The 20,689-nt window shown below is 38.4% G+C and overlaps 1 protein-coding gene across 29 annotated transcripts in view; it reads right to left on the bottom strand.

Moving 5' to 3' along the window:
• Ank2 (ankyrin 2) overlaps window positions 1-20,689 on the bottom strand; it is a 675,290-nt gene that overhangs the window by 236,614 nt on the left and 417,987 nt on the right. For 28 of the 29 annotated variants that reach the window (XM_029563867.1, XM_017798338.2, XM_029563883.1 and 25 more), the window contains one exon: window positions 2,045-2,143. The exons of the other annotated variant lie outside the window; for it this stretch is intronic. In XM_029563867.1, coding sequence (XP_029419727.1) covers window positions 2,045-2,143 — 99 coding nt within the window. The remainder of the gene's footprint in view (window positions 1-2,044; window positions 2,144-20,689) is intronic. 29 annotated transcript variants of the gene reach the window in all.

Genomic DNA, 20,689 nt, shown 5'->3' with positions numbered 1-20,689 from the left:
ATTAATTTTTTTTTTTTGCCAGGGACTCTCTAGTCCCAGCCTGCCAGGAAGGAAATTATTATGTGGACCTGAATTTCATAGAGATCTGCCTGCATCCGCCTCCCAAAGACTAACATTAAAAGCCTGTACCACCATACCCAGCAAAAATTGGCATTTTTATCAAGGTAAGTCATTCACTTTTATCAAGCCTACCTGGCAAAGGATTTTTTTTTTTAATAAAAAATAGTTGTTAATTTTTTCAAGCATCTCCTTTACTATCTTTGTAATACTGCTGCAGTACTAAGAACATCGGAGGGCTGAGTTCTTCATGAAGCATCAGTTTGGAAATGTATATGCATGAGACAATCTGCTGTAGAATTTGTGAAATTTTACCAAAACCTAGAGCCTGCTGAAAGAAAATACTAACTTCAATAAAGTTTATTGATACATTCAGTCTATTTCATCATGTGAAAATAACTAGGGGAACTGGAGAGATGTTTAAGAGCACACACTGTTCTTCAAAAGGACCTGAGTGCAGATCCCAACACCCACATCCACGGACCCAAAATCACCTGTAACTCCATCTCCAGCGGAGCTAATGCCTCTTCGGCCTCTGCACACACATGCAATATACCCCCACCACATACATATAATTTAAAAAATAACTCTTTGAAAAACAAAACAATACAAAGAGACTCTCAATAGCAAGGAAACGCTCTTGCCCTCAGAGTTATGTTTCCATCCACAAGGGCACAATTTTGCTCAAAGTTATTTCAGAAACAGATAAATAAATTCTGAATTGACCATAACATTACTTATGATTTCTAACACTTGCTACATGAAAATTTTTGATACACAGCAACGATCATCAAGGAAAATGAAAATGCAATTAAGATAAAGAACAAAAGAAAATAATAAAATAAAGAACATATAGATTCTGAGACAAAATGTTCAATTTCTGCTTCTAACCAGCTCACTGTGGGGCCATTACCCATTCAGTATTTGTGGGGCTCAGTTTTCTTCTTAAAGGAGTTTTTTTCTCCCAGAAAAATATACAATGCTAATCTAGGATTTAAAGTAAATCTGAACTGGGCATGATAGCACACAAGAGAAACCCCAGCACTAACAAGGCAGAGGCAAGGAGACCCAGTTCTACATCAACCTGGACTACTGTATGTTTCCAAATATATTGATGATATAACGCTTTGATATGCTTTATTAAATAAATTTAAACAAGACCAAATATAGTGTTGGCAAAGCAGCAATATTCTTTAGTTATACTAAGCAAATTGTACATTTCTTAAAAATTGAGTCTAAGTTCTTTACAAACACAATGTAGTGATAAAAATCTAATCTTGGGGCTGAAGAGATGCTCAGTGGATAAAAGCACTTACTGCTCTTCTAAAGGACCCAGGTTCTATTCCCAGCTCCCATATAGTGTCTAACAATCATCTATAACTCAGTTCCAGGAGACCCAATGCCTTCTTCTGGCCTCCAAAGGCATTTGCACACATGTGGTGCACTTACATACATTCACACAAGACATTCATACACATAAAATAAAAATAAATAAAAACTTAAAAATAAGTCTAATCTTACTCTAGCAATTGAATCTATGAGCCAAAAGTTATTTCCCAGTAGAGTATGAAAGCTCTGCAGAGACTCATCTCAAGTAGAATGAATACAATATAAATTTTATCAATTTAACAGAAGCATGAAAATTTTCTCCTTATCCATTAAGAAGTCAACCATATCAATTAATTTTTCATTGAATTTATTTTAGGAAAATAGGTACTATTTTCTACAGAGGATTATGTTGATTCAAGCTTCTTTGTGAATCAAAAGCAGAAAGATAATATATTAGGAGCTAGGTTTCCAGATATCTTGAGTCTCACCTCATGTCCTTAAATGAAATGATTCAAATGCTACAGAGTTTAATGGAGAAGGTTTCAATTTTATTCCTGAATAGTTAATAATTTTGATGCCCCAGAAAAACTCTGAACAGCTAGGAAAAGAAATTAAATCACTTCCTCATGTCTAAGAAACCTAAGTTCAGGAACAGTACCTTAGTGGCAGAATCCACTGAGGACCCTCTTCCCAGAAGCTCCTGTACCAGGCCCACGTGGCCTTCCTTGGCTGCCAGATGGAGAGCATTGAGTCCATTCTGAGAGAAGAATAAGCCAGGCTTAGAGGCAGAGAATGATAAGACAATGTGCTAATCTTATTCAAACACAACTCAGAGAACCAACACACACTCATGTCTCTGCTTTGTTTTTTATTGTTTCTTTTTTGTATTAACTTGAGTCTATTTCAGTCCAGAGGCACTAGTTTCCAGCGACAAAGACAAAAATAATTATGTATTAAAGGCAAGATTTGAGGAATATCAACATAGAGACTGGAGAGATAGCTCAATAGCAAGAGCACTCGTTGTGCGACTATGAATATGAAGATCTGAGTTCAGAGCCCAGAACCCACAGAAAAAGGTGGGCATTGCCATATGCCATCTGTAACCCTAGCACTTGTAAGGGACAGAGACAGGAGGATCACAGTGGCTTAGTGGACACTAGCCTAGCTCCAGCTCCAATTAGAGCTCCTGTTTCAAAGGAATAAGACACAGAGTGATACAGAAGACACCTGTTACCCTTCTTTCATCTCCACATATGAACAGGCATGTTCATTACACACATGCACATATGCCATGTTCATACACATACATATGAACACACACATATACACAAATGAGTAAACAAATGTTTTTCTTATTATTTATTATTTTTATTTTATGTGCATAAATATATTGCCTTCATGTCTCCAAGTTCACTCATGTTGTGCAGTGCCCACGGAGGTCAGAATAGTGTATCAGATGCCCCTGGAACTGGAGTTACTGATGGTTGTTAGCCACCATGTGGGTGCTAGGAATTTCTCATCCCCATAAATGTTTTTCTAATAACAAAATAAAGAGAACATTCTAGGGGCTGGAGAGATAGCTCAGTGGCTAAGAGCACTGTCTACTCTTGTAGAAGACCTGGGTTCAGTTCCCAGCACTCACAGGGAGGCTCAGAACTGTCTGTAACTCCAGTTATAGGGGATCCCATGCCTTCTTCTGACCTCAGGCACCAGGCACAAAAGGGGTGCACTTGCATACATGCAGGCAAAACATTCATACATATAAAATAAAAATAAAAAATAACTTTTAAGAGAACAGTTTGGGCTGGAGAAATGGCTCAGTAGTCAAGAGCACTAGCTGTTCTTGCAGAAGACTGGGGTTTGAATCCCAGCACCCACGTGGCAGCTAATAATCGTCCATAACTCCAGTTCCACAATATCTCACCCTTTTCTGTTCTCTGTGAGCACTGCAGGGCACAGGTGCACTTACATACATACAGGCATAACACTCATACAACATAAAATAACAATAAAAATAAACAATTTTAAAAATAAAATAGTTCTAGAATTTTAGAAAACCTTACATTTTTTTTTTTACAAATGAGAAAGGAGTGTCCATTTACAAAGTGATTAAAAATCATAGAAACATTTTTAAGGAAACACAGCTCTGCAATAACAACATTATACTTAAAATATATTTAGCATTACATCATTCAATAGCCTTTTTTAAAATTGAATTTATCTTAGAATCACTAATAGTGTAACATATAGTTCTCATCCACATAAATCCTTGAAAACTTAACTGTACCCTATCATCCCGGAAAAAAAACTAATGGTACTGTTATCTGAGGGGTAATCAACAGCTATCTAGTTGGACTTAAAGCCCTCTAAATGGGCATGAACTCATGGGTGGCACTGAAAATATAGCCAAATATACATGACTGGAGATGTCATAGATCCTAAAGAAAACTATATCTCTGTCGTGTATCTCTAAACAAATGAAATTTCTTACCATATCCTAATATAGATCCTTATATTTACAGACGAGTATACAGTATACCACTCATCAAAGCAGCTTCTTTTTGCAACAGATGGAGGCTACTCGAGAGTTCCACAACTGGTCACTCACAGAGAAGATACGTGACATTTCTGCAGTGGAACCACTACAGTTAAGACTCACAGAACACAGTGGAACAGGGGATGGAGAGAATACTAGTGTATCCCTCAACTTTCAGCAGCAAAGCTTCCTTATACAACAGAGTGTGATGCACATAGAAGGCTACAGTTGGCTCAGTTTTAGAGAATAAGAAACTGCAGAGTGTGTGTCCTTAAATGGGACTCCTATATCAAACATCACCCACCCATTGCTAAGGAACAATTGCAGAAGATGGGGAAGAAAGATTGTAAGATCCAGGGTTGGTCCATGAACATAGGGAAGCAAAGGCTTTCAGGCCACTGGAAGCTTGCTCAAGTGAACTTGTGGCAACAGTGACGTTAGGCACAAGACCCATGCCAACTCAATCAGACAAGGGCCCAGAGTGGTGTGAGGGAAATGGCTGGCAGGCCAGTCCTAGCCTGAGAACTGTTAGAGACTGATTACAGTTGTGTGAAGGAGAGCAGGACTTCTTTAAGATCTCTAGATGGGCTGAATAGATTCCAGTGGATGAACTTGCGCCAGGGGACATCAGGGTAAAATGATTGACTGGATGGGACTTAACATGTATAACAGAATACATGAGGCCCAGTGTGGGAGGTGGGGGAGCATGGATAGGGAAGAGGGTCTTAATTTGATTAAGAACTGTTGCATGAAGTGTACAAAAGGTCAATAAAAATATTTTTTAAAAAACTAAATGAAATACTTGTTAAAATACCAATGTCATTCTTCATAGAAACACACATACACACACACACACACACACACACACACACACACACACACACACCACATTCCTAAAGTCCATATGAAATCACAAAAGACCTCCCATAACCAAAATGAACTGAAGGGGAATATCATACTAACTGAGATCAAAATATATTACAAAGTTAGAGCAACCCAACAGCATGGCAGTGGTTTAGAAAAACATTTACTTTTCTTTTTGTTGCTGTGATATAATACTGTCCAGTACCAACTTGAGGAGTAAAGGGGTTTATTTGGCTTACAGGTTATAGTCTGGTTATTGAAAGAAGCCAGGGCAAGAACTCAGATAGAGCAAGACCCAGAGAGAACTGAACAGAGACCATGGAGGTACACTGCTTTCTAGCTTGCTCCCCCTGGCTTGCTCAGCTCTCTTTCTAATACAACTCAGGCCCCTTAGTCCCTGGTCCCTTCTACATCAATTAGCAATCAAGAAAATAGCCCCCAGACAGACGCAAAGGTCAATGTGATAGAGGAAATTTCTCAACTGAGGTTCCTTCTTCCAGGTCACTCTAGTTTTTTGCCAAGTTGATAAAAACTAACCAGCACAGACATGTAGATTTTTGAGACTGAATAGAGAGCCCAGAAATCAATCATTGCACTTAGAGTCCACTGATTTTTGTCAGAAATGCCAAGAACACATATTAAGAACACACATTTGGAAAAGATAGCCTTCTCAATAAATTGGGCCAAGAACATTAAATATTCACCTTTAAAAGAATGAAGCTAGTCCCTTATCTTTCACCAGTGAAAAAGAAAAAGAAACCCAAAATATATTAGGGACTTAAATTTAAGAGCTGAAGCTATAAATCAGTAGGAAAAAAATTGTAGGGAAATGTCTCATGACATTGGAATGGACAAGGATTTTTAGGATAAGATCTTTACATTTTTAGAATAAGCAGTGTCAGTAAATGTAAAAATAAATGTGTGGGAGTATGTCTAATAGACAAGCTTCCACGTAGCAAGTAAACAATCAGAAAGGTGGAAAGACAGCCTACAAAATGAGAGAAAACATTTGCAAACAACACATTTGACAGAAGGTGATTTCTAAATACACAAGGCATTCAACTCAATAGTAAAGCAAGCAAATAATAAATCTGATAAAAATGGGCAAAGACCTAACTAGACATTTCTCAAAGAAGGTATACAATGTAAAGCAGATATATGGGAGTGTGGAGAAACCTCAGCATCACTAATTATCAGGGAAATGTAAATTAAAACCATGTACTAAAGCTCTCCAATTAGAATAGCTAGTGGCCTTTATCAAAGACAGAAATGTCATGTTGGTAAAAAATGTGGAGAAAAGTGAACCATTATTACACATTTTTAGGAGGAAAGCAAATTAGTACAGCCAGTTTAGAAAATGGAATAGAGATTATTCAAAAACATTAAAAACAGAACTACTATAAAATCCAGCAATTTCACTACTGGGAATACATCCAAAGAAAATGACATCAGTATGTCAAAAAGATATCAGTGCCCCTGTGCTCAGTGCAGCACTGCTCATAGTAGCAAAGAGACAGAAACAATTTAAGTGGTTATTGGTGGAAGACTGCATAAAGAAAATGGCACATATAAGAACAATGTTATTCACCTATAAAAATGGAACTGTGTCATTGTGACATAAGCAGACCTGGAGAACATTATGCTAATACAGAAATATAAACACTGTTTCACTCTTATGTGGAGTCTGAAAATGTCAACTTGACAGAAGCAGTGAGTGGAGTGGTGGCTGCCAGAGGCTGGAGAGGGTAGAGGAGAGAGTAGGGTAGGCACAGGTCAGTCAATAGGTACCATGTGGCAGTCAGATAAGAGAAATAAGTTCAAAATAGTCAAAGAGAGGCTTTTTAGAGTTCTCAACAAAAACAGAAACAGACGATCACAGGGCTGGAGACAGAGAGCTCAGTGGTTAAGAGCACTGGTTTCTCTTGCAGAAGACCCGGATTCATTTCCCAGCACACACATGGTGGCTAACAAGTCACATAAATATGAACAACTATCATGTGCTAATTAAAAATAAAACAAAGAAAATTACCCAGAAAAAAGTCATTTAAAATATCATGTGATTCAACAAAGAAAGAGGATTTTTCATTTTTTTCACCCCATTAAGGAAAGCATCATATTTTAAAGTTCTTTTTTTTACCTGATTATTGAATGTCCAGCTTCTTAAGTAACCAGCAGGAGTAAAAAAAGTAAACAAATGTAATCTACTTCATAAATAGTCCTCTTAATCTGAGGACAATCAAGAAACAACAAAGTGGAATTAGTTTTAGGAGATAATTAAATATGATATTTAGAGATCCTGTCTCAAAATAAATAGTTTTATTTAAATTTTTATTGAACTGTGAATTTCATACAGTATTTTTTGAGACAGGGTCTCCCTGTAGCCTCAGCTGGCCTGGAACTCACTTTGTAGACCAAGCTGGTCTAGATCTCAGAGATCCACCTGCCTTTGCTTCCTGAGTACTGGGATTACAGGTGTGCGCCACCATGCCCAGCTGCATACAATATATTTTGATCATATTTAGACCCTTCCTCTATCTGCACCCCTCTTATAGCAGCCCCCACTGGATTTCATGTATTCTCTCATAGATGTAAAGTCTGTTGAGACAAGATTGTCCCAAATGTCCCTTAGTGTGAGTCCATGCACTGGGAGTCTGGTTAATCTATCTAGTGTCATTCCATTAAAGAAAATCAACTCACTGGGCGTGGTGGCAAGCACCTTTAGTCCCAGCACTTGGGAAGCAGAGGCAGGTGGATCTCTATGAGTTCAAGGCCAGTCTGATCTACATAGTGAGTTTCAGGCCAGCTGGAGACTACAGAGATACCATGTCTCAAAAAGGAAAAAAAAAAAAAAAAACAGGTATGGAGGTGCATGCCTATAATTTCAGCACTTGGAGACAGAGGCAGGCGGATCTCTGTGAGTTCAAGGTCAGCCTGGCCTACATAGTGAGCTCCAGGCCAGCTGGGGCTACAGGGAGACCCTGTCCCCCAAAAAAGAAAATCAACACTTTCCCTTTCCCAGTACTTATTAGTTGCCAATAGTTCCTTGGCTTCTTCCTCATTTCCTTACTTCCATCCTAGGTTTTTGTCTTGTATGAGCTTGCATGGGTCTTGTGCATGCTTTTACCAATGCTGTAAGTTCACTTGAATAACTTTTCACTGTCTGGAAAACTCCATTTCCTTATGGTCATCTACCTCCTTGACTCTTGCAGTTTTTCTGTCCCCCTCTTCCACAGCTGTCCCTGAGCTTTGAGTCACAGAGTTTTGATACAGGTGTCCTATTCAGGAATAACCACTCTGCTGTCTTTTATTCACTGCACTTTAGTCAGTTGCCATAACTTTGGGGATTAATCACCATCTGATGTATGAGGAAGTGCCACTGGTGAGAGTTAAGAAATGTGTTAAAAGTCTTAAAAATTGTTTGACACCCTTAGTAATTAGAGAAATGCAAATCAAAACTACTTTAAGATTTCATTTTACCACAGTCAATATGGCTAAGATCAAGAAAAAAAAAATGCTGGCAAGGATATGAGAAAAGGGTTACCCTCATTCACTGCTGGTGGGACTGCAAACTGGTGCAACCACTGTGGCAATCAGTGTGGAGAACTCTTACAAAACTAAAAAAACTGGTTGTTCTTGCAGAAGACCCAGGTTTGAATCCCAGCACCCACATGGCAGCTAACAATTGTCCATAACTCCAGTCCCAAAGTATCTGACAGCCTCTTCTGACCTCCGCAGGCATTGCACAACATGGGTGCACTTACCTACATGCAGGCAATACACAAATACACATAAAATAAAAATGATAAACTTAAAAAAAAAAACCTAAAAAAAAATTTACCACATGATCCAGTTATACCACTCTTTGGCATATATCCAAAGGACTTGTCCTACTGCAGAGATAACTGTGCAGCCATGTTTGTTGCTGCTCTTTTCATAATAGCTAAGAAACAGAAACAATCTAAATGTCCCTCAACCAATGAATGATTAATGAAAATGAAAACATTTATAAAGTGGAGTGTTACTCAGCAGTAAAGAAAAAAGAAATCATGAAATTTGTAGACAAATGGATTGAATTAGAAACTGTTATACTAAGTGAAGTAACACAGATTCAGAAAAATAAGCGATGTATATTCTCTCTCATTTGTGGATCTTAGCTCCAAATCCTTATATGTGAGTATACATCCTGATGCAACTGCAGGAGCCAGGATAAAATGGAAAGGATCAATAGGGATAAAGGGGGTAAAGACACTCAAGAGAGTGGGATAGTAGGAGACTATATAACACTATAGTAGGTGTTATCAAGGGGGAAATAGGGAAAACAGGATACTTTAACTCGGTAGGAAATAAGGAAGGGTTATACAGGGGGATAAATAATGCTTAAGTTGTGTGAAAAACCAGAAGGAAATGTATTAGTTCAAAAGCCTACTGAAAAAATATACTATATATATATACATATATACATATACATATATATACATATATATATATATATATGAGTTCATATGCATAGTTGAAGGCTATATAACAAAAAACAGTGTCCTGGCAGGAGAAACGCACCTTCAAATTGTTGGTCAAGGTAGTCCAAGAAGCTCATAAAATAACACAGAACATTGCCACAGTCCTTGATTGCCTCTTAGAACTTGAAGGTAAAACCCTATTGTAAGACATACTTTGGACACAGGATTTGGAGTGATTAAGCTGGAAGTGACCCAGAAGCCTCCTCCCTGAGGACTACCTCTCATGGTATCAGAGGATACTATGCAAGCTGCCAAGGGAGAAAACTAATCAATGTATCTACCCAGCTGTAAGGCGTAATAAACAAAATAATGACCAGTCCACCAAACTATCTCTATTGGTGTGGTAGTGGCACTTTTATCCTGGGGGTTATCAACAGCTGCCTAATTGAAATTAAGGCCCACTCAACGGGAGGGAACTCATGTGTGGTATGGTAAACATAGACAAATACACATGGCTGGAGAGGCCATAGCTCCCAGAGAAAAACCTGCTTTTGTCACATCCCTAGACCAAAGTAATTTCTTACTGTCTTCTAAGTATGTGTCCTTATATTTACAAACAAGTATACCTCTCGCCATGCATCAAAGAAGCTTCTTTTTCCAACAGTTTGAAGACTATTACAAAGTTCCACAACTGGTCAAATGCAAAGAATTGAAGTTTATTTTTCCTAGTGGGACAAGTGAAGCTGTACAGCACACCAAGAGAAGCAACACTCTCAAGGGGTGTTGGTTGGTTTGGGATCCTTGCATGTATGCTTGGGGATCTCTGAGTTTTGTTCATTTTCATTTTAATGTCAATCTAAGAACAAATACAACTATATTCTGGCCCCTATAATCATACCTAAGTAGGTTTCACTTATCCATTTCTAGTTCTTGATCATATGTATGATCACGTTGATTTTGTGAAAATTATTCTCAGAGAGCTTAAAAATCTTTTCCTTAGTTATAGAAAAGATAATGTCTTAGGAGATGATTCATAAATATACCCTGATGAATTCTGAGTCTATCTAAAGAGCAAAATGGATGCTTCATGAAGTATGACTAAAATATTCCTTCAGGGGCTAGAGAGATGGCTCAGCAGTTAAGAGCACTGACTGCTCTTGCAGAAGACCTGGGTTCGATTCCCAGCACCCACATGGCGGCTACAAACCATCCTTAACTCCAGTTCCAGAGGAATCTGAAGCCCTCTTCTGACCTCCACGGCAATGCACGACATGGGTGCACTCACATACATGCAGGCAATACACTCATACACATAAAATAAAAATAATAAATAAAATATTTTAAAAATATATTCCTTCAACAAAACTACAAATTGAAAGAAATACTATTAATGAGTATGCTTATTAATAATATTTTTAGTAAAAATCAGAGACAAACATATTAGTATAGTACTTGTTTGGAATTTGTACATCCAATAACTCCAGACTGAGTGAAACCATCATTTGAACCATCTTTTGTTAATAAAATTCTAACTTCAACCATCATACAGTCATAATTTACTCTCCCGTTTGAATAAACATATGATGTGTTGTTACAGGATTAGAGGCTTAACAGTCCTCTTTTAAAGTACAAGCAGCATGTTGTGAACAATATATGTTCACACTGATGAATACAACAAAAGCATTATTTGGTATCATAGATGTCATTAATTCTTATCCCATAGATGTATAATTTAAAACTCAGAATGTCTTAAGTGGCTGATCCAATATCCAGTGCTCTTTCAATCATTCATTTATCAAATATTAGTTCTTTTCATGTTACATGTCAATTCTAGGTCTTTCAACAGTATACTACTTTCACCGTACAACAGTAAATTCTAGTATAAAGTCATTGTGAGTTTGGGTCACATGTCACTACTAACCTCTCCTGGCCAAGTTTAGCTTTACCCATATTTATGTTGATATACTCTAGAACATTTAAAAAATTTTTTTGTCTTTTTGAGACAGGGCCTTTCTGTACTCTCAACTGGCCTGGAACTCACAATATAGACCAGTCAGGCCTTGAACTCACAGAGATCCACTTGCCTCTACCTCCCGAGCGCTGGTATTAGAGGAGTACGCCACCATGCCCAGCCTAGAACTTCTCTTTGTCCACCCATTCATCTTCCTGTGTTGCTAATAATGGTACAATGCTCCCAGTGTGCTTTTCTGCATATTGCTGAAATTTTAGCTGTGGGTGGATTAGTTAATAAGAATTTGGTACCTTTTTCAAATGTTTTCGAGGTAATCACCATGCTTTGATTAAATTTAAGGCCTACTTCACAAGATGGGGCCCATACTTGACACTGTTATCAGCACCAAGAACCTGTGGCCATAGGGGAGAATCTACTACTATTATTCTGCTAAATAGACATAGTACTAAACTGACTCCTTATTACATTGTTATGCCCATAGATTCATGCAATTTTCAACTCTCACAAGAGAAGTTTCTTCTTGAAGCAGGTGGCGACTAACAAAGAGACCCATAGCTGGTGAGCATGCAGAGAACAAGGGACTGCAGAGTGCCCAGGACATCTATATCAAAACTTCTCCTCCCAAGAACCAGGGAGCACTGAGGAAGAGGGCACAGAATGATTCTAAGAGCCAGAGGTGGTGGATGAATACAAAGAAACCGTGTTCTCTGAATAACACGTTAGTTGTACATATGAACCCACAGCACTTTATGACAGCATGCATAAGACCTCTGCAAGCCCAAGACAGACAGGGGCCCAGCATGGACAGGGAAGCTGGACAAAAAAATCCCAGCTTTAACTGAGTATCTACTGGCAATTGGTAGCTGCTAGGAGAGGCTGAGTCAGTTTTTTTTTTAAGGGTATGAAGGGTATTAAGGGTAAGTTGACCTCGAGTGTTCGAAGAACACAAATTACACTAGATAGGCCTTTTAAAAAAAGAAAAATAATAAGAGAAGATATAAAGTTTGGGGATCCGTAGGATGGGAGTGGAGATGGAGGAGAGTGTCTGAATATGTTCAAAATACATTGTATGAAATTCTCAAAGCATCAACAAAAATTTTTTAAAGAATCTAGTTCTCCCCCACCCCCAGGGGGGATTTTTTTAATTTGTTTTTATTGAATTTTTGTGTATTTCATACAGAACATCTTGATCAATCTTAATCATCTTTATACCCCCATCCCCACAGCAACCTCCTGTAGTCCCCACCACCACCACTGGAGCCCATATATTCTGTCATCCCTGTAAATGTCCACTGTGTCAACTCAATGTGCCCAGACATTCCTCAGTGTGAGTCCCTGCACTGAGGTCTAGTCAGCCTATCTAGAGCCCCTTGTTTTAGGAAGACCAGCTCTTCTTCATCTAGCAGCAAGCAATTGCCAACATTTTGTCAGATAAGACTGGGGTCTGTTGTTCATTTTCCCAATTCTATGTGGGTTTTTGTGTGCCTGAGTTTGCATGGGACTTGTGTATGCTGACACCATTGCCATAGAATTGTATGAGCAGGTTCCCAGGAGTTTGTAAGACTCGGTTTCCATACGGTTATGCACCTCCTCCCTGGCTCTTACAATCTTTCTGCCCCTTCTTCCATGCTAGACCCTGAGCCTTGGGTGGGTAAAGTTTAATAGAGGAGTCCTGTCCAAGAACCAGCATTCAGCAGACTCTTGATCTCTACACATTGGCCATTTGTGATCTTTTGTGTCCTGGCCCTCGGCTGCATGAAGGAGCTTCATTAATGAGAACTGAGGGATTCGTTATTGTCCTCTTCTTTACCCCTGTTCTATGTTCCATGAGTCTTAGGTGTAGGGGTTGCATTGTAGGTGTTTCACTTAGTCCTGGACAATTCACAGACAATGTCCGTGTGTGACCAGTTGTAGTACTTGGTAATAGTCTCCAACTGGTACAAAAGAAGCTTCTTTGATGAGTAGTGACTGGGATATTTCTCTATAGATATAAGGATATATATTTTGCACAAAGTAAGAAATTATGTTAGTCTAGGGATGTGACAGTCTTGGGGCTTTCTCTAAGACCTATGACCACTCCAGCCATGTGTATTTTATTATGTTTACAGAACCACACTTGAATTTCCTCCCATTGAGTAGGCTTTTAGTCCAATTAGGTAGCTTTTGATTGCCCCGAAGATAAAAGTGCCACTACTGCACCAATGTCATATGCTCTGCTGGCCATTTATGTGGTTATTTGGTCTTGAGGCTGGTGTTGGACCATCTGTTGATATTTTCCCTTGGCACCTTCATAGCACTCTCCAAAGCTCTGAGAGCTGCCTTCAGTGGAAGTGGCTTCAGGTCAGTTGCCGCTCTACTGCTCCAAATCCTTTGTCCAAAGTATGTTCTGTCTTCAGCAGTTGGGTCTTACCTTCAAGTTCTGGGAGGCCATCAATGGCTGTGGCAAAGCCTGAGTAATTTGGGGGGGGTCTCTCGGACCACCCTGGCCAACAACTCAAAGTAAGGTTTCTCCTCTCTGGCATTGTTTCTTGTTATGTAGCCTTTAGCTATACATATGGACTCATGCAGAGATAATGTATGTATAATTTGACAGTAGGTTGTGGGACTAATGTGATTCCTTCTGGTTTTGTAAAACCAGCTAGCCATTATTTATCTCTCCTCTCTCTCTCTCTCACTGTCTATCTTTTTTTATAGACATGAAAATCTCGTGAAATAAAATTTATCTATTTATTTATTTTTATGTGTATGAGTGTTATGCGTGCATGTATTTAAGTGTACCCATGTTGTGTAATGCCCACAGAGGTCAGAAGAGGGTGTTGGAACCCCTGGAACTGGAATTAGGAACAATTGTTAGCTGCCATGTGGGTGCTGGGATTTGAACCTAGGTCTCCTGCAAGAACAGCCAGTGCTCTTAAATGCTGAGGCATCTTTCCAGTCCCCTGGTCCCCTGGTTTTTGTTTGTTTGTTTTTGGTCTTTTTGAGACAGGGTCTCTCTGTAACCCCAGCTGCCCTAGAACTCACTATGTAGACCAGGCTGAACTTGAACTCACAAAGATCTGCCTGCCTCTGCCTCCTGAGTGCTGGGATTAAAGGCGTGCGCCACCATGCCCAGCTGTTTTGTTTTTTGACTATCATTACTTTGGGACCAAAATTACTAAGTCTGAGTGAACTTCAGTAATATCTTTTGAGAAACTTGTGATTTTTCTCTTAGATGAGAAAATCCTCAACTCCCTGATGATGTATTTCTTTTTTTCCATACTTTTCTCTTCTGCCTCTATGGGGACTTGTCTTATTTCTCAAAGGAAATTATGACATAAGTTTTCTAAAACACCTCTTTCCTATGGACAGGGACAATCTTCACTCATTCCATCAATGACTCTGCACATCCATTGAGATACAGAGATTCATTTCAGACCAGCCATTGCCTACTGCACCTTGCACAAAACCTTCCTAATTTGAGTGTGTGCCATGTGCACACCCTTACATGCTAATGTTTGCCCTTATGAGCTCCTGCTTATCTGACTTGTGGACTCTTTCACTCTACCCTGAAAACTTTATTTCTGAGGGAAAGTATGAAAAAGAATGGAATATAGGACTGAAAACCATTGTCTGTGTCATGATTATCACTATGCAACACTCAATGCGCACTATTCCTTCAAGCCTGCTCATCACAGTCCTTCTCCATCACACTTCTTGATTTCCCCATGGTAACCCCGAACTTCATTCTGCATCTTCCCTCTACTTTCCACCAACATTGAATCCACCAACAAACTTTATCCAGAAGCCATCCAGGCCTCTCAACTTCTGCCTGTTACTCTAGTGTAAAACACCTCATCTCTCACTTAAAGTAATTTGAGACTGTTCCCCGGGCTATGCACGCTCCCTTCTGTTGTGGGTGTTACTGCTGAACCTTACTTAAGTCAACTTCTGTCACTTCTCGGCTAAACGCTATCTTTAATCACTTTTCTTCTTATTTAAAATCAAAGCCAAAGTTCTTAAAATAATCTACAGAATCTGACATGGCCTGGTGTGATCTTCTGCTTTCCCTTAATCTCCTGTTCTTCCTCTTTCTCATTATATTCCAAGTAGGCTGACTTCCCTGCTCACTCTTGGACATGTCACCATGCTTTACGGGGCTCCCTCAAGACTTGTAAAGTGTATTCTTTGAGGACCGTGCATGATTCATGCTCAGCTCTGTTGGGTGTTCACTGAACCATCCTGTCTCCTTCCAGTCTCCCTTTTCTTATGTACGTTTCTCCATTTCATTTACTGCTTTTCATCTTTCCATATCTCTTACTAATTTCCTTGATTCTTGTCCCTCTCATTTTGAAGTTCAGATTGTAAGCTACAAGAGAGCGAGATTTTACCTCTTTCTGATCTGCTTTTTCCTCAACATCCAACATAGTGCCTGCCACACAGAAGGACACAGGATTTGTTTTAATAAACAGATGAGCAAGTGCTGTGCCTGACATCAGATTGGAAGAAAAGAATGCTGTGGTTATAAAAGCTAAAGTAAGTCAGGAGATGAGAGATTGTTAGGAAATCCTACATTACAATCCATGTCCTTTGGTCCCAAGAGGAGAGTGCTCAAGAGAATTCCCAGAAGATAAAGTACTCTGTTCCAATCTAAACCATGTAGAGAGTAAGTAAGAGGAAAGAATCAGAAAAAAAAAAAATTGCATGAGATCATTCCTGGCATTTTCAAAATGTAAGAAGAGTCACGTTTCAAAATCTTTATCAATCTGTATAATACAAAGTTTTTAGTGCTATGAGAAAAAGTTGGCAAAAAGTCTATTAGAATTACTTTACATTCAATATTGCTGAAACACAAAACTCTAAGTATTCAAAAGGGTAGAGAGATAGTATTCAGGGCTGGAGAGATAGCTCAGCAGAAGACCTGGGTTCAAATCCCAGCACCCACATGGTAGCTAACAACTGTCCATAAATCCAGTTCAAGGGGACCCTACGACTTCTTCTGTCCTCCATGGGCATTGCACAACATGGGTGCACTTACATACATGCAGGTGTACATTCATATACATAAAAATAATAAAATTTAAAAACAGAAAAAAGAATTTTAAAAAACGATAGTATTCAGTTCAATCTTGAATTGACATTTTTTAGTATAGTGTAGAAACCTCATCCTTTGTTTCTCTTAACTGAGGCATCAGCAATAATCACATAGCTATTTAGCTGTATTTTATAAATATATTTGTGTCTAATATAACTGGTTATAAAACTGGTTTATCTTCCAATTATTACATGAATTCCATCATTTTTAATTCATTTTTTGTTGCCTTTATAAAATCACAGGCTAATATGATTGTTCTTGGCATTTTAAGACAGGTTCAAACCAGATGGATCCAAATGGCATTTGAGAGAAAGATTTTACTTCCAGGGAAACATTTTAGTTTAATTTAACCTAGAAAAATACTAACTGCTACCAACTTATTATTACGTATAACCTTTCCATGGCACAGGCCACTGTCATGCCATGTAAGGGTGTGTTCTACCTATAAGAACTGGCACTACTTCTACCAATTCTTAGGTTGAGAATCAGTATGCGTGACTGTGTTATTATAATATGGATTTCCATAATCATTAACATTTACTGAATGCTTATTCTAGTAGGCCTTCTTCAAGCATTTCATTCAGTCATAATTATACTGACTTCAGTGTTGTTGCAATCACTACAGTTGAGAAAACTCAGACATGCAGAGATGGATTGCCCGGGGGTGGGGGGCAGGGGTAAACAGAATATGGATTCTAGCACCCACATTTTTAATGTGACTTCCAAAAATGCCTTGTGCTCTGATTCATGCTATGAAACATATGCTAAAGTAATTGCTCAATACACCTTGTTGCTAAGGGCTTGCTGTTTTAGAAACATTAATATTGTTTTAAAATGATATTTTAACATTGCCCTTTGCTTTTGAGAGAAAAGACATGAGATTAAAGTGGTAAATTTGCATCTTTACCATTTATATTTGATGGTAAAAGTTCAAAACCTAAAATCAGGGCACAATTACTAAGCAAATAAAAAGTAAAAGAATTTATGAGTTTCCATAATGGAGTGAATTCTAAGGTTTATTGTTTTCTGAACACAGAGGAACTAACATAATAGTAATCACTAGGAAAAGAAAAAAAAATGGACACTTGAAGGTTTTTAGGGTATTGTCTCATGCCAAATTTATGAATTTTTTCCATATCCTTTAAGTACATACTCTAACTAAGGTAACCTTTTCCATAATCTTGAAATTATTTCAAACCACACCAACACGTGATATTTTTGGAAAGCTGGTGCAGCCCATATCGTCTTTCATTGATAAATGCAACAGGATACAGAAAGTCTTGTCTTTCAGAATGCATGTCATATTATCCCCTAGAAACTCAGGACTATCTTTGTCCCTGTTTGAATATTACATAATTAGAAACAACAATACTTTGGCTTCACTAACTGCTTCTTCTACCCTCATATATATTTGGAAACTATTTCCAGTTCTACAGTTTATCTCAGAGAAAAACTGTGATTCTCTTTTAAGGTGAGACATTAGGGACAGGCTACTAGAAGAAACATGATCAGATTAGTTCAAACTTCTCAAACTAACTCCAGAAGTCAGGCTTATCTATAAATTTTTAAAAATAGAATATTTACTTTGGAGAAGTAAATATTTAACTCATAAAATAATCCTTTAAAATATAACTAATAACCTTTTGACCTTTTACATAATAAGTTTGTTATAATTTAAGGTGATGTGAATGAAATTGGTTTGAAAATGTGTTAATTTTATTTAGTGCTATTTTTGGCACTATATGAAATGTTTACCTAATATTTACATAAATTAACTAATAAGTACATTTCCTATTCAATGATATACTGCCAATTTAGAAAGTTTATTAATTGATATTAAAATTGGGGAATGTATTTAATTTCCTTAATGAACCTATAGTAACATCAAAATTATAGAACATTTCATATTCAAACACTTAGACATTTTATTGATAAAATATATGTATATATACATATATGAGTTTGGATGTTCTTTCTTAATGAATTATGCACTTTAATTTCAAATTATTTTTTCAAAATAACAAAATCATCAGATGAAATTATTCATGATATAAAATAAAATAAAGAATGTAGATACAATATCTGAAGAGTTTATGAATGGAGAGTAAGTTATCTGGCCTTGTTCCATAGTTCTGTGTCAAAACTATGTAAAGTCTGAGCATTTGTTATCTACAAGGTATAAAGCTAATCTATTACTAGCTCTTTATATTGGTAGAGACATAAGTCTCCTAGATAAGAGATAAAGGACTTTGTAATCTCTAGTAAAAAGACACAGCATGATGATGCACACCTTTAATCCCAGCATTGTGAGGCAAAGGTAGGTGGATATCTATGGTGTACACAGAGTTTTCCAGGTCAGCCAGGACCACAGAGTGAGAAGGTGAGACACCTTCTAAAAAAAAATAAAACAAAGCGAGCAAATGGATGAGATGAGCATGCTGCTGGTGCCGATTCCTCCTGCAAAACATTAGGTTTGACACTAGGGATGGAACCAGTACACGTGGAATGAGTTTAAGAATGTGGACCTTGGAGGATTCACATCAGTCTGCTTTCAGCCTGCTTCTGGTCTCAGGGTAGACACTGCCTAGTCCTTCAGGACTGCTCACTTCAAGCACTGCCCTGACACATGGCCCAGGATAATGCAGTCTCAAGGTCTTCCATTCTTATCTATAAAACTGCTCAAGCCCTAACAGTCCTAAGTGACACATCTACAATATAACCACTATACCTAAGGTTCACAGAACATAGAACAGGGATAAAGAGGACACTAATGATCTCTCAGTTCTCATAAATGAAGCTCCTTCATGCAACAGAGAACCAGGAATACAAAAGGTCACAAATGGCTAAAGTGTAAAGTCTGAAGAATGCTGGTCCTTGTACAGGACTCCTATATCAAACTTCACCCACTCAGAGAGTATTGTGGAAGAGGGAGCGGAAAGATTGTAAGAGCCAGAGAGGAGGTGCATGACCGTATGGAAATGGAGTCCTACAAGCTCCTGGGAACCCACTCATATGAACCTATAGCAATGGTGTCCCATGCAAACTCAAACAGACAAAAATCCAGCATAGAACTAGGGAAATGGACAGCTGACCCCAATTTTAGCTGAAGAAATATTGGCAACTAATTACTGCTGGGTGAGGAAGAGTTGATTTTCCTTAAGCAAGGGACTCTAAATAAGTTGACTAGACCTCACTAGATGAACTTGTACTGAGGAATGTTTGGGAACAGTAACGGGAGGAGGTATATGACCGTATGGAAATAGTCATACAGGCACCTGGGACCCTCCTCATACAAATCTACAGCAATTGTAACAGCATGCACAAGACCCATGCAAACTGAAGCAGACAAAAACCCAGCACAGGCCCCAATCTTTGTCAAAGATTTATTGACAGCTGATTACTTCTGGGTGAGGAAGAGCTGATTTTCTTAAATGGAGGGATCTAGATAGGCTGACTAGAGCTCAGTGGAGGAACTTCCACTGAGGGACATCTGCAATAACTTGACACAACAGTCCTTAACACAAATGACAGAATGTATGAATTCCAGTGGGTGGGGGTGTCTATGGGAGGGTGCCAGTGGAGAAGAGGGTATGAAGATGATTAAGAATGCCTGGAATGTTCTGTATGAAATGCACAAAAATTCAATAAAAACAATTTTTTTTTAAAGAGTTAATCCAGTTGGGCAGGGTCAATCACCTGGCAAAGGGACCACTCCTCAAGAAGTCAGATCCACATTAAGTCAAACTAAAGAGATAGGAGGAAGAATTATCCCCTTAATGAGACAATGAACTTTTCCTTCCTAGAATTCTCCCCCTCCCCTTCTCTCTCCCCCTCCCCCAGCATAGTAGCTTATAAGGTCACAGCCATGGAGCTTTGCAAGTCTGCCTGCATTCCTGAATTATTCAGAAAAATGTAATTCCCTTTTCTTACTATCTCTATTCTAAGCATGCTTTCAAGTTCACTGTTTCTCTAAAACTCGCCTTCCTGCCATGTGGCTGTGAGTGCACCCTGTAGCTGACCTCCATGCTGGCTTAACTCAAAGGGCATGGCTTTCTCTTTTTCTATGCTCCTCTTCCCCTGCACCAAGCTTTACTGTTTGCTACCCTGGGTTTGTTTGTTTGTTTGCTAATAAAATTCTCCTAGAACTTCTGTTTGAATCTGTTCTTAAATGTTTTTATTAAGGAAACTATGAACCACAAAAGGGGACCGACCCGGATTCCCACATAACATGTGGTGACTCTGGCGGGATATCTCAAATTTTCTGGTAACGTAAGTGAAGAAGAAATCAGGAGGTAAGAATTTAGGATAAGAATAATTTAGGACTAAGATACAAGATTCTATTTGTGAAGAATATTTGAAGGATCCATTAATTTTAGTTGCCTAGAACAGGTCTTCTTAATTTT

This window comes from Nannospalax galili, unplaced genomic scaffold, assembly GCF_000622305.1.
Source record: "Nannospalax galili isolate Female #2095 unplaced genomic scaffold, S.galili_v1.0 scaffold216, whole genome shotgun sequence".
Taxonomy (NCBI): Eukaryota; Metazoa; Chordata; class Mammalia; order Rodentia; family Spalacidae; genus Nannospalax; species Nannospalax galili.
Note: the sequence above shows the minus strand (reverse complement) of the source record. Positions and strands in the feature narration are given on the sequence as shown.